Source organism: Triticum aestivum, chromosome 7D (genome assembly GCF_018294505.1).
Source record: "Triticum aestivum cultivar Chinese Spring chromosome 7D, IWGSC CS RefSeq v2.1, whole genome shotgun sequence".
Taxonomy (NCBI): domain Eukaryota; kingdom Viridiplantae; phylum Streptophyta; class Magnoliopsida; order Poales; family Poaceae; genus Triticum; species Triticum aestivum.
In genome coordinates this window covers 66,112,736-66,123,905 of record NC_057814.1, presented here as the reverse complement: position 1 = coordinate 66,123,905, position 11,170 = coordinate 66,112,736, and the positions used below count along the sequence as shown (strand labels likewise).

At 47.4% G+C, this 11,170-nt stretch overlaps 1 protein-coding gene across 1 annotated transcript; it reads right to left on the bottom strand.

Annotated features, from left to right (window-relative positions):
• Nucleotides 1–2,050: 2,050 nt before the first annotated feature.
• Nucleotides 2,051–7,246, bottom strand: LOC123167105 (nucleolar protein 58). The gene is made up of 5 exons (XM_044584937.1): nt 7,097–7,246; nt 6,650–7,023; nt 4,576–4,766; nt 2,917–3,157; nt 2,051–2,641 (listed from the first exon to the last, which is right to left on the bottom strand). Exons 3-5 carry the CDS (start codon nt 4,742–4,744, stop codon nt 2,284–2,286), a joined length of 768 nt encoding a protein of 255 aa, XP_044440872.1. The 5' UTR covers nt 4,745–4,766; nt 6,650–7,023; nt 7,097–7,246; the 3' UTR covers nt 2,051–2,283.
• Nucleotides 7,247–11,170: the final 3,924 nt, after the last annotated feature.

Here is an 11,170-nt window from a genome sequence, read left to right as displayed (position 1 = left end):
GTGCGTGCGTGCCGTAAATCGCCGTCCTTTTTTTGTTGGAAGTGTCAAAATAGCAATGGTTCTGTTGAAACAGGCAGTGATTAAATTATCAGGTATCCTGAGAAATGCAATTATAACCTGTCCAATATCAGCAAGCAATTAACATATTGTCTCATAGTACTTTGAAAATAGAAACGTACGAGTATCTCATATTAATATGCGATGCTATTAATATATGGACTCTAATAGGGAGATAACATGTTGTCCCTGGTGCCCATGGCACGATGAATGGCTAGATCAAGTCGTGCCGTCTAATGGCCGTTCATGCGGCCCGTGACCCCCTGCCACGTCGGCTCTGAGAGCGGAGCCCGCCTGTCGGTTTTTGCGTTTGCGTCAAAACACAGTCAACCAAGCAGTTAGTGTTTCTAGTAAAAAAATCGGTGTTTTTCAAACTTTAGTGTTTTGATGGGTTTTTGATAAACTTTGGCACAATTGTGGTGGTATTTTGCAATGTAGGCTCACAACCCAGTCTATATAACTAACCTGCTGGTGGAATATTAATATCCCTCTGGTCTATTTTAGAGGTGAAGGGCCAAAACCAGGCAGCGATCAATTGGGGAGCCAAATTGTACATGTGCTTTTCAAGTGAGGTTTTCAGAACCATCGGCTGGAATAGGAAGGGCACGCGAATGCTGTTCCTGGGGTGCGCTGTAATACTGTTCTTTTGACAAGTCTTTTGGTCTGCTTTTATGCTGGTTGTGTGCTCGTTGCCTGTTGGAGCAACCAGCTGGAAATGTTCAGAGACGTTCAGTAGTCAGCCCCTTTTTTCCTATTTTGCCAACACCCATTGCTCGATTTCCTTTTTCAAAATAGACATCTAGAAAAGTTGGATGATTCTATTTCTTAAAAACATATCGATTTTTCTGTTTATTTAAAAAATGTGGCATTGCCTTCCCTAAAAAAAGTAGCATTGCCGAGCACATGTGGAAGTGGGGTTTCGGTAACAGGTCTAGATTACTAATTACAGTTTTGCTAACCCTACTAATTAACCTCTAAGTAGTAAAAAAAATAAGGCTCTCAATTCCAGTCAGAATTTTTCATAACCAACCAGTTACCAGATTACCGGCCCCTCCCGGTAGAGAAAATACTGGCCGGAATTGGCTGGTGTAGACAAAATTTGCTTGAATTCAACAAACTTGGTTTGGAAGTTAAAGAATTCAAAATTTTGTTCAAATGATTTTGCACGGAAATTAATCGAAAGAGATGTAAGATTTCTGAGGTTTACTGGAAACCGATTCTTCCAGGCCCTAAATAAACTCACTTTATAATTTAATTTAACCCAAGAAAAGTAAAGTATAGTGTCACCACTACATGAGCAGTTCAAGCTCGGTCTCTGGGGGCAATGGACTATTCCCGGCAGCCAGATGTCTTTGATGGTGCAGCTCTGTATCCTTCCGCTAATAGGCGCTTTCGAGACACAAAACATGGGCCAAGATTTTCTGGCATCGAGCAGCTGGAGGCGTGGGCAGTGGTCGAGGAGGGCGAGAAGGAGCTCTTCCTGGAAATCGCCGCTCCACGGCACCAAGCGCTCCAGCAGAGGAAGCTTCCTGATGATCTCCGTGATGAGTTCTTTCTCAGGGATGTAAGGCCAGCCTGAGACACAGAGGCTCCTCAGCAAAGGCGCACTGCAGGCAGGCGATTACGATTTACGAGAGGTACTCAGCACAGCACAGATAGATTCATGCATGCATGTCAATGAAGTAACGTACTACTAGAATCGATGCAGTAGGAGGGTCAGCACAGGTAGATTCATTGACATGTTGGCGAGGTGGACAAGGACATCGGTGTCCACGTGGCCGCTGAATAACCAACAGATATTCATGGTTCAGTACTACTCCCCTGTTCCAAATTAGTTGACTTGAATTTGTCTAAATACGGATCTATCTATACTTGTTTAGTGTCTACATACATTCGTGTCTAGATAAATATGGGTCAAGTAATTTGAAACAGAGGGAGTAGCTCGCTGCAGATGTGGACCTTTGATCATGTCACAGAAGCGAAAACGATCACCTTCATTGGATGTCAATCATATTATAATTAAGCAAAGAAAGTTCAACTCGAGCAACACATAATACGATCATGTTTAACACAGGGCACGGTACCAACCGTATCCCCTTGTGCGCACTGGCGGAGTTTGAGTTACAACACAGGTATCTAGTGAACAAGTAACAGCAGCAGGCAGCAGCATCTTTCAGTAACAGAACCCTTTCCTGTGTACATATTGTAGTTCAGTAATAGGGCACATCACTCCCTTCTTCCGCTTTTGTGATGGTGGTGGCGGTGCCGATGCTTGGATTTCTTCTCATCTTTTCTCTCCTTTCTCTCTTTTTTCTCCGATTTCCTCTCCTTTTTATTTTCCTTCTTCCTGTGTGGTTCAGAAGAGCTGGATGGCTTATCATCCAATGTTTCCTTATGCCAACAATCATCAGGAGACATGGATCTCAAAAACAGTGGCCTCTCCGGACCTTGCACTCGGCGTTCCCATTTTTCTTCCAAACGTATATCCGGGCTAGGTTCTTTGTCTCGACAATGCGATGAAGCCTTTAGGTATGGACCAGGTTCATCCATCCTAGAGCCAACGGCACCTCTTCCTCGCTTTACCCTGACATAGCACCAAATTACATATTTTGTCAATAAAACTGAAAATATGTAACAGATGCAAATGTGCGCAAGTTAAACATAACACTCCCCTTGAAAAACATCACCTAATAGGATATGGCAATCTCAACAGAATAATGTGATACTACGACTATAATACTGTAGATAATTTGCATCAACAGTTTGACATAAGCAGGGAAATTCTTAGTTATCTGGCAGGTGTCAACCAATATATTGCCCGCTTGTTCTATGAAGAAACTAGTAGACATTTAAACTAACCTTGAATGCAGAAACTTTTCAACTTCATCGTCCCCTAGACCACCCCCCTGGTCTGAGTAAGAACTATTATAAGCAGTTCCCTCTTCAATCTTTGAGCTGGAACTCATATTTCTCGAGTCACCTTTGCGTTTCTCCCCTCTAGAGTCACCACGCTCTTTATTTCTTCTTTTCAGCTTAGACTCAAGTTCAAGTTCCATCTCCCTGGCACGCCACATTTCATCAACCTCCACAACACGGTTTGCTGCAGGGGGAACAATCAAGTGTCAATTTAATAATAAAATCGCATGAGAAAGTTAAATGATTCGATTTCACGATATAATGAGCAATGTGAGTTCAAAAAAAGGACGTGAGGTTTCTACTCCGAGCACATACTATATCTGCGCCACTGAATGTTGTCTCATGATCTGCTCCAGTTCTTTTACCTGGGAAATACTGAGTGGTATTAAATGTGCTTTTGTCTGGCATACGTATGCTGGTGTCATATTCTGTGGGGCAGGAAAACGGCAGACATCCGTGGGCGTGAGAGTCATCGTTACTTCCATTGGAGACTCTGGTGATGAGCCACAGCTCGTAACGTTTGCTTTAATCTAGTGCATGGAACAGAAAAACAGCTTTCTGGTTAGTACGGACGGAGAGGGTTCCTCAACTTTTCCTTTGCGAACCAGGAGGTTGGAGAGGCGAAGCAGTTCAAAGGTGCAGCTTGATGTGCACCTACCGGAGGCTGCTGAGCTTGGTCTTGCTGGGCGACGGGATGGCATTCCAGCTCGGCGACGTAGCCTTCAGGCCATCTGAAAATCCACAGAGACCAGTCTGTGGAGTGCATGTACTGATAAGGTTAGCAGGGACTGGATTTAGGCTATAATTGACTCATTACATATAGATCTGTGGCAAGGGATCTTTCTTGACGCACTTGTAGATCCGGGTGCAAGAGACGAAGGGACCTTGTCCCGGCAAGAAATCAGCGGGAGGATTTTGTTGGCAGCAGAGAGGACGATCGAGGATTAGGGAGTGAGTTGGGGCTGGGGAGGGGGGGGCGGTCTGTGCTTGGTACCGTATAGTTAGGAGAAGAATCTTGAAGGGGAAAGCTTGCTGGTAGAAGTGAAGTTGTTTCTGGGATTTTTTTATGGAAGTTTCTGGGATGGAATGTGTTAATGGGTCTGCTCAGGACGATGGAGAAAGGTGCAGATTGCCCACATCGTGAAATGGCATCTGGGCCAGAAGACATCTGTGAGTATCCGGCACAATAACTCAGCGATCAGTGTGGGCCAGATCAACAGTGAAGGAGAAATACCGATTTTTATACAAGCTGCAGTACCAGAACCTTCACGAATCTAGGAGAGAACAACATGCGAGATAAGCGGAGCATCTGTGCTCGCGCACCGATTGACACTTTCGGTTCAAAAATACTTATAAAGTAGTCATTAATGCTTATTTAGTGAACCACCCCGAGTTAGAGGAAGCAATTTAAAGAGGTGCCTACATGATTGCCAAATTGTAACTGCGTTCAATTGTGATTAGTTTTGGATGAATTCTCCTAATGAGAAGGTTTCAAGGACATAAAAAAACATTTTCTTCAGTAAAAAAACATGATTACAGCTGCTTTGCTCAGGTAATCAACACCAGGAGGCAAGGATAATGTAAAAGAAACATGATGCTAACCTTGTTGAACTCCACGAACTGTGGCTGTGAGGAAACGGGAGTTTGGACGATGCCTAACATTGGGCTTTCGCAGATATGCATGAACACCTTCCCTGTCAGCCTCTAACTGTAATCTCCGTGCTTCTTCAAGGAGTAATGAAGCTAGACGATTCTCTGTGTCCAGATCCATTGCCCAATTTGAACTTCAGCAACTATGTAAACAGAAATGAAATGTTTAGTACATTAAACAGTATCAAACTCTGATCTAAAGCAATATCAAAACAACTTATTAGCAGTCAATCACAAGTATGACAGAAGGCCGGGCGTGGCGCAGTGGGTAGAGTCTCTCTGCTTGTGGCCTGGAGGTCCTGGGTTCGAAACAGCCTCCTTGCAGAATTATTATGCAAGAGTAACGCGTCCAGAAATTGCCTTCCCCAGAGCACACCTTGTGTGGGAGTTTTCAGCACTGTGTACGCCCTTTTTCAATCACAATATGACACCGAGGTTCTACAAACTGAACTTTACAACAAATAACCAATTTTCCCACCATATTTAATGTTTGATAAAAATACTACTCTCTCCGTTTTTAAATACAATGCCACTATCAAAAATACAATTTGCATCTATACAAGTTTTTGCCTCGTACGATGGTGCTTATTAATGAAAATGTTGCATGCAGCCATAGAGAAAGAGGCACCACATGCAAAATGTTTAATTAGCCCGGAACATGAGAGGTTTTCCACACAATTAACTGTGCTATTTAATTGGCCTTGTACACAAAAACGGAGGGAGTATAAATTAGGTCCCTCCCAAGGCTCCACCTTGTACAGGTGCTAAGATTGCCAACTAAGCAAAAAATCTGATGTGGCATGCTAGTTAAGAAGAGAGAGTAGTATGGTAACCCCAGAAAGAAACGGTGCTAAGCACGTGTAGCTAGGTGGAAGCACAATTCCTACAACCAATTAAATGCAGGAAGCTTAGCACCTACGCATTGGGGACTTGAGTTGCTAAGGCATTTAATATGCTTAGCACCTCATCTAACCTTTGCATTGGAAGAGGTCTTATAACAAAACTGGGGTTTTCGGACTGGCATCCTATGTTAGATCACCACTTTAAATTTTACTATCTGTTCGGCTGGACTACTAAACTGCCTATAGTTATGAAGAAATATCAAATCCTTGTGAACAGCAGCATGGATCTGGAACCTTCAAGGCGACAAGGTGCGGGTGATGCTCGGATGTGGGCTCTCTTTAACATATACTCCCTCCGTCCCATAATATAAGAGCGTTTTTAACACTAGTGTAGTGTCAAAAACGCTCTTATATTATGGGACGGAGGGAGTAATAAGAGTCGCCATGCTTAACTGTTGTGCCAAGCGGTGCCATAAACTAGTGATTCCGTCCTACAATAGAGTCAATCCTACAAGCTAACAAATCTTACTGATTAGTTATTGTAAAATGGACATCCATAAAAGTTTTAAAAAATTGTTCAGCCTCAGCAATCTTCAGGATTTAGAACAGCAAAAGCCAAAAGGCGCATTTTTCCTACCTTCTACGAACAGGGGCAGACTAACGGCCAGTTCAGCAACCCTCCAGCAGTCATAAATCAAAAACCTCCACTCCACTAATACATTTGGAATTTGGCAAAACATTCGGCCGGCATATTTTACAGAGTTTTGCTCAATGAACAAGCATACCCATGTTTCCATTGGTGTTTTATTTGAGAGGATGTTTCCATTGGTGTTGGACAGACAAGGTTGCAAGGTCACTTTGCAAATATAAGTACTCAACGTATTCAAATAGTAAAAAAACGCACAAGGGAACTTTGCAAATATTTAAAGCCGATACAGATTTAAATAGCACAAATGTCACAGCGCAATGATATGCCAAATATAGAACGATCGTAAGATTCTTCGGCATTACAAAACACTGAACCAGCTAGAAGGGGCCAAAAAAATTACAAGTGTTGTCAATGGATTTCACACCCAAAGTCATACAACGATATCACAGGCAATTAATACAAACCTGCTGTTACTTATCAAAACTGAGCCGGACATGAGCTGGGAGTCGAGGAGAAGGAGGGGTCAGGAGCTCACCTCGCTGTCGCTGGTGAAGATCTGCTGATGCCGGGGAAGAGCGGACCCGCCCTCGCGCGGATGAAGGGCGCGGGAGCCCTGAGTGGAGCAGCGGAGGGCGTCGCCGTCGGCGGTGGGTGGGTGAAGGAGGCGGAGGCGCGCGGATCAGGACGACGGAGGCGCGGGATCCGAAGGAGAAGCGGCAGACAGGCGCGGCGGCGTCGTGGAGAGGGGCCGGAGGGAGGGAGGGATCCGGAGGGGCAGCTGAGGGAGGCGGGGATGGGCGGGCGCGGGAGGGAGGGAGGAGGGAGACCATTACCTGGCCGGTGACACGGTGCAGAGGGGGATGACAGGTTGTTCCCCTCTCCTTCCGATCAGACACCGCCGCCAACAAGCTAGGGAGGAAGAGAAAGCAGAAGAAATCAGTACGAGATGGAAAAGGGGAGCAAGGAGAAGGGGCCGACTGACCTCGATTCGAGGGTGGCTGCCGCCGACGGAGCCGATTGAGGTCGGCGGCGGCGCCGATGCTCCTTCCTCTCACTGCAGTGGAGAGAGACTGCTGCGGAGGAGAAAAGTGCAAATCCTGGCCTGGACAAGCCCGGCCCACTGTCAATTTCTTTTTAAGAAAAAAACAGCCTATGGCTTTGCTGAGTCTCCAATCCAAAGCCCAGCTATCCACGCAAACCTTACTTCGTGTGATTTGTTTCTCAAAACAAAAAAAAACTATTGTGTGATGGCGTATAAAAAATACTTCTACAACCTGTACTCATGGGAGACACGGGCTAGAATTTGTTTCGCAAAAAACAGATTGAATGTTAACAAGAAAAAAAAAACCTGGGGAATGATAGGCCCCGGTGCGACGGCCGAAATTCACCCGTGGCCTTGGGAGGTCCGCGACCAGCGCGGGTGCGGGAGGGAGGAGGGCGACCATAACCTGCTCGGTGACCCGGTGTAGATGGAGATGGCGACTTCCTGGCACGGTTTGGGTGGCAGGCTGGATACGGGGCGCACGTCTCCTCTCCTTCCGATCGGAGACCACCGCCAATGAACTAGGAAAGAAGAGAATGGAGAATAAATCAGTAGGAGATGGAAAAAAGGAGAGGAAGGAGAAGGTATGGACTGACGGGCGTTCGGATACGCCGAGGCTGGACGCTCGAGGTATGTCTTCTGCCCCTTCTCTGGTCCGAAGGAGTACGAAGGTTATAGGGGCCAGTGTGTCGATCGTAACAAGCAGAGGGGCGGGAGCGCGAGGACCGTCTCGTTGCTGATGTGGCGGCGCGCCGCGCTGCCACGGAAGAGGAAGCTATTTGTGTCTGTATCTTCCGTAAGCGACACATGAGGAACACGCATGCCCTCGCCCGAGAGCAAGCCCGGACGGTCTGTGCCATAGCCGGAATGCCACCCAAAGAGGAGAAGGACGACAATGACGGGGCAGACAACTCCGGCGAGGAAGAGATCCAGCTTAATCCATGTTGTATTAGAAGTTTACGATGCACGTGTAACATGAAATTGCGGTTTGCTAATTGAGATATCCGAATATGGGAACGAAAATTTAAGGTGTCATCGGACGCATCTGGTCGTGTGCGTGGACGTCTGAGGGGCCAGTTTAGCTGTAGATGCTCTAAGCGCCATTTTCGGCGAACACCCACGTGCAAAATTGATTTCCCTTTACAAGGATCAGTATATACGCCCTCCCCGCGTGGTTTTAGGCCCAAACCATGGGGATCCACACGGAAATAGTCACGGCCTATTCGATCGATTTACCCTCGAGTGGATCTTTATTCAACCCAAACCCCTCAAAACCATGAGGAAAAATAATTAGCTCCTACACACCCGTGGGAAAAATCATGGAGAATCTCATTACGTATAAACAAACACCTCCACAACGTTAATAGGAGTATATTTCTTTCCAAATCAACGAGAGGTTGTTCCAGCGCATGGAGAAGCCATTCGTTCCCGTGTGCTCAACTTCCTTAATTGTTGGTAGCCTCCAAACAGCAGACATGGTACTCCAAGGCTCTCGGGCATAAGCAAAAGGGATGGAAATTGTCTTCTGTGCCATTGCCACAAAATGGACAAACGTTGGTCTCCTCAAGTCCTCCCTTCTGTTTGTATTGCCAGGTTGGTAATGAATCAGTTGCAATACCCCGTGAGAAAAGAAATTATATCAGGAGGAACATCGCAGGACCAAATGTACTTACAACACGGTCTGCATCCATCAGGAGTCGAGCTTGATGCAAATGCATTGTCTCGTGTAGCTTCCTCCAACGCTAGAGTATATGCATTTTTTACCATAAAAAGACCATATTTCCCCGAGCTCCATGTCAACGTATCATCTCACGGTCTTGGGGAAGCTCTTATTTTTAGTATCTCGGTTCCATCACACGGCAGAAAGTGGGTTTGCAGGGAGTCAACCCCCACGGATACTCCTTTCGTTCTCAACTCTCCTAATCGTTGTCCATGACGAAGAAGCATAACCCGAGAAAACTATGTTCTCAACCTTACCAAGTGAATAATGACAAGCTTTTAAAATCTGAGCACACAAACTATCTTGCTTAGGCTGGTTGTAATGGAGAGTATCATATACTAGTATCATGCATATGATACTACCTTCGTAATGCATAGTATCATAAGTTAGTATCTTAGGTTTGTTAGATTGATCTCTTCCCCAATGGGCCCAACGTCCCATTGGACCATTGACCCACGCCCTGATCGGGGGCGTCCAGCCCAAGCAAGGCTGATGGGCCCCTGTCGCGCAGTGCCATATAGAGGAGGTGGGGACCACGGCACAAGGTATGAGGTTCATTGCCGCCACTGTTCCCCACTCCTAACCCTAGTCCGATCGAGAGGGAGGCGCTGAAGCGATGGGAAGCGCCACCAGCCACTTCACCGTCAACCTCTACGCCGAGCTCCCCACCGTCACCATGGCCGGCACTGGGAGTTCCTCGAGTCACAGAGAAGGTACTCCATCGTAGATTCCTAACCCTAACCGATCCAAAGCAATCTATCAATGGTATCAGATAGGTTTGGTTATAGGATCTTCGGTACAAAGAAAAACAGAGATAGAAAGATCCCCCTCCTCAAGAACCCTAACCCTCACTACAAAAAAAAGACACATCCATGACATTTTGGGCCGAACGTAAATTTTTTCTGTCATACTTATGACACTTCTATGACGATAATTGTGATAAAACCCGGTATCATCATAGATGTAGTGGGCTCCTACTTCTGTGACAAAAAATCATGACAGAAAATGGGTTTTTCATCCTGGGCGGGCCGGAGAAGCAGCTGCATGACATTCTTTGGGCCGTCCATGACGGAAAAAACCGTGGTAGAAGCGAGGGCGAGGAAAATATCGGGGTGTTCCCGGTTACGGTTGGTGGTCGGGGCCGAGCGATGCGCGTTTCTCTCGTACACGCACGCGCATGGGTGCGAGGCGTTGGACTCTAACTGAACGCGAGCGATTGCACTGCAGGCTACGCGTTACTGAACCCGAGCGATCGATTGATGGCTGTTAACTGAACCCGATCGAGCGATTCCTTCGCTACTGCTGCTAACTGAAGCCGATCGATGCTGCCTCTGGATGAACAGTGAGCGTTGCTGGGGGTTTGGATGAACAGTTCCCGGTGGGGGTGGATGAACAAGACCCCGTGGTGTTGCCTCTGGATGAACATGACCCCGATCGATCGAGCCGGTTGGGGCTGGATGAACAGGACCCCGTGGAGGGCTGGATGAACAGTAGACGGTGTAGGGCTGGATGAACAGTAGCCCGTGGAGGGGTGGTTGAACAGGAGTCCGTGGAGAGGGTTGGTTGAACAGTAGCCGGTGGAGTAGCGCGGTGGAGGCTGGATGAACCGGAGCCCGTGGATGAACAGTCGCAGGTGGAGGCTGGAGGAGGTCGACGGTGGATGAACAGTAGCCCGTGGAGGCTGGAGGGGGTCGACGGTGGAGATAAACAGTATCTCGTGGAGTCCCGTTTTGCGGTACGCCACACCCCTCCCGATGAACATGACCCCCGTTTCGACCGTAGCGCTCCAACACAAGTCTGTTTCCTCCGTTTTGCGGTACACCACACCCCTCCCGATGAACAGGACCCCCGTTTCGACCGTAGGAGGTCCGTTTCCTCCGTTTTGCGGTACGCCAGACCCCTCCCGATGAACAGGATCCCGTTTCGACCGTGGCCGGTCGAACACAAGGCCGTTTCCTCCGTTCTGCGGTACACCAGGCCTCGTTTCCATCGGCTGTTCCGTCCAAGCTGGTTGGCTCCCACGCGTTCCGTTGCCTCCCGATGAACACGACGCATTCCGTTACCTCCCCATGAACACGATGACGACACAGTTTCTCCGTTCCGACCCAGCCATGTACACGAGCCCTGGCCGTACATATGCGCGAGTAGGCGTTCGAGACCCCGCCCGTATGTACGTACGTGGCCGTATTTTCTTTATTGCACCCTGGCCGCTATACGTACGTGTACATGCTACGTGCACGCCTCTACTACGACACGTGCGCGACTCTACATCGACCAGTATGTACGTACACGTT

Coding starts and splice junctions, on each gene's coding strand:
- LOC123167105 (XM_044584937.1), bottom strand. CDS start 4,744: ATGGATCTGGACACAGAGAATCGTCTAGCTTCATTACTCCTTGAAGAA. Junction 3,158..4,575: donor AGTTCGTGGAGTTCAACAAG/GTTAGCATCATG, acceptor TTCCCCCTGCAG/CAAACCGTGTTGTGGAGGTT. Junction 2,642..2,916: donor GAAAAGTTTCTGCATTCAAG/GTTAGTTTAAAT, acceptor GTGCTATGTCAG/GGTAAAGCGAGGAAGAGGTG.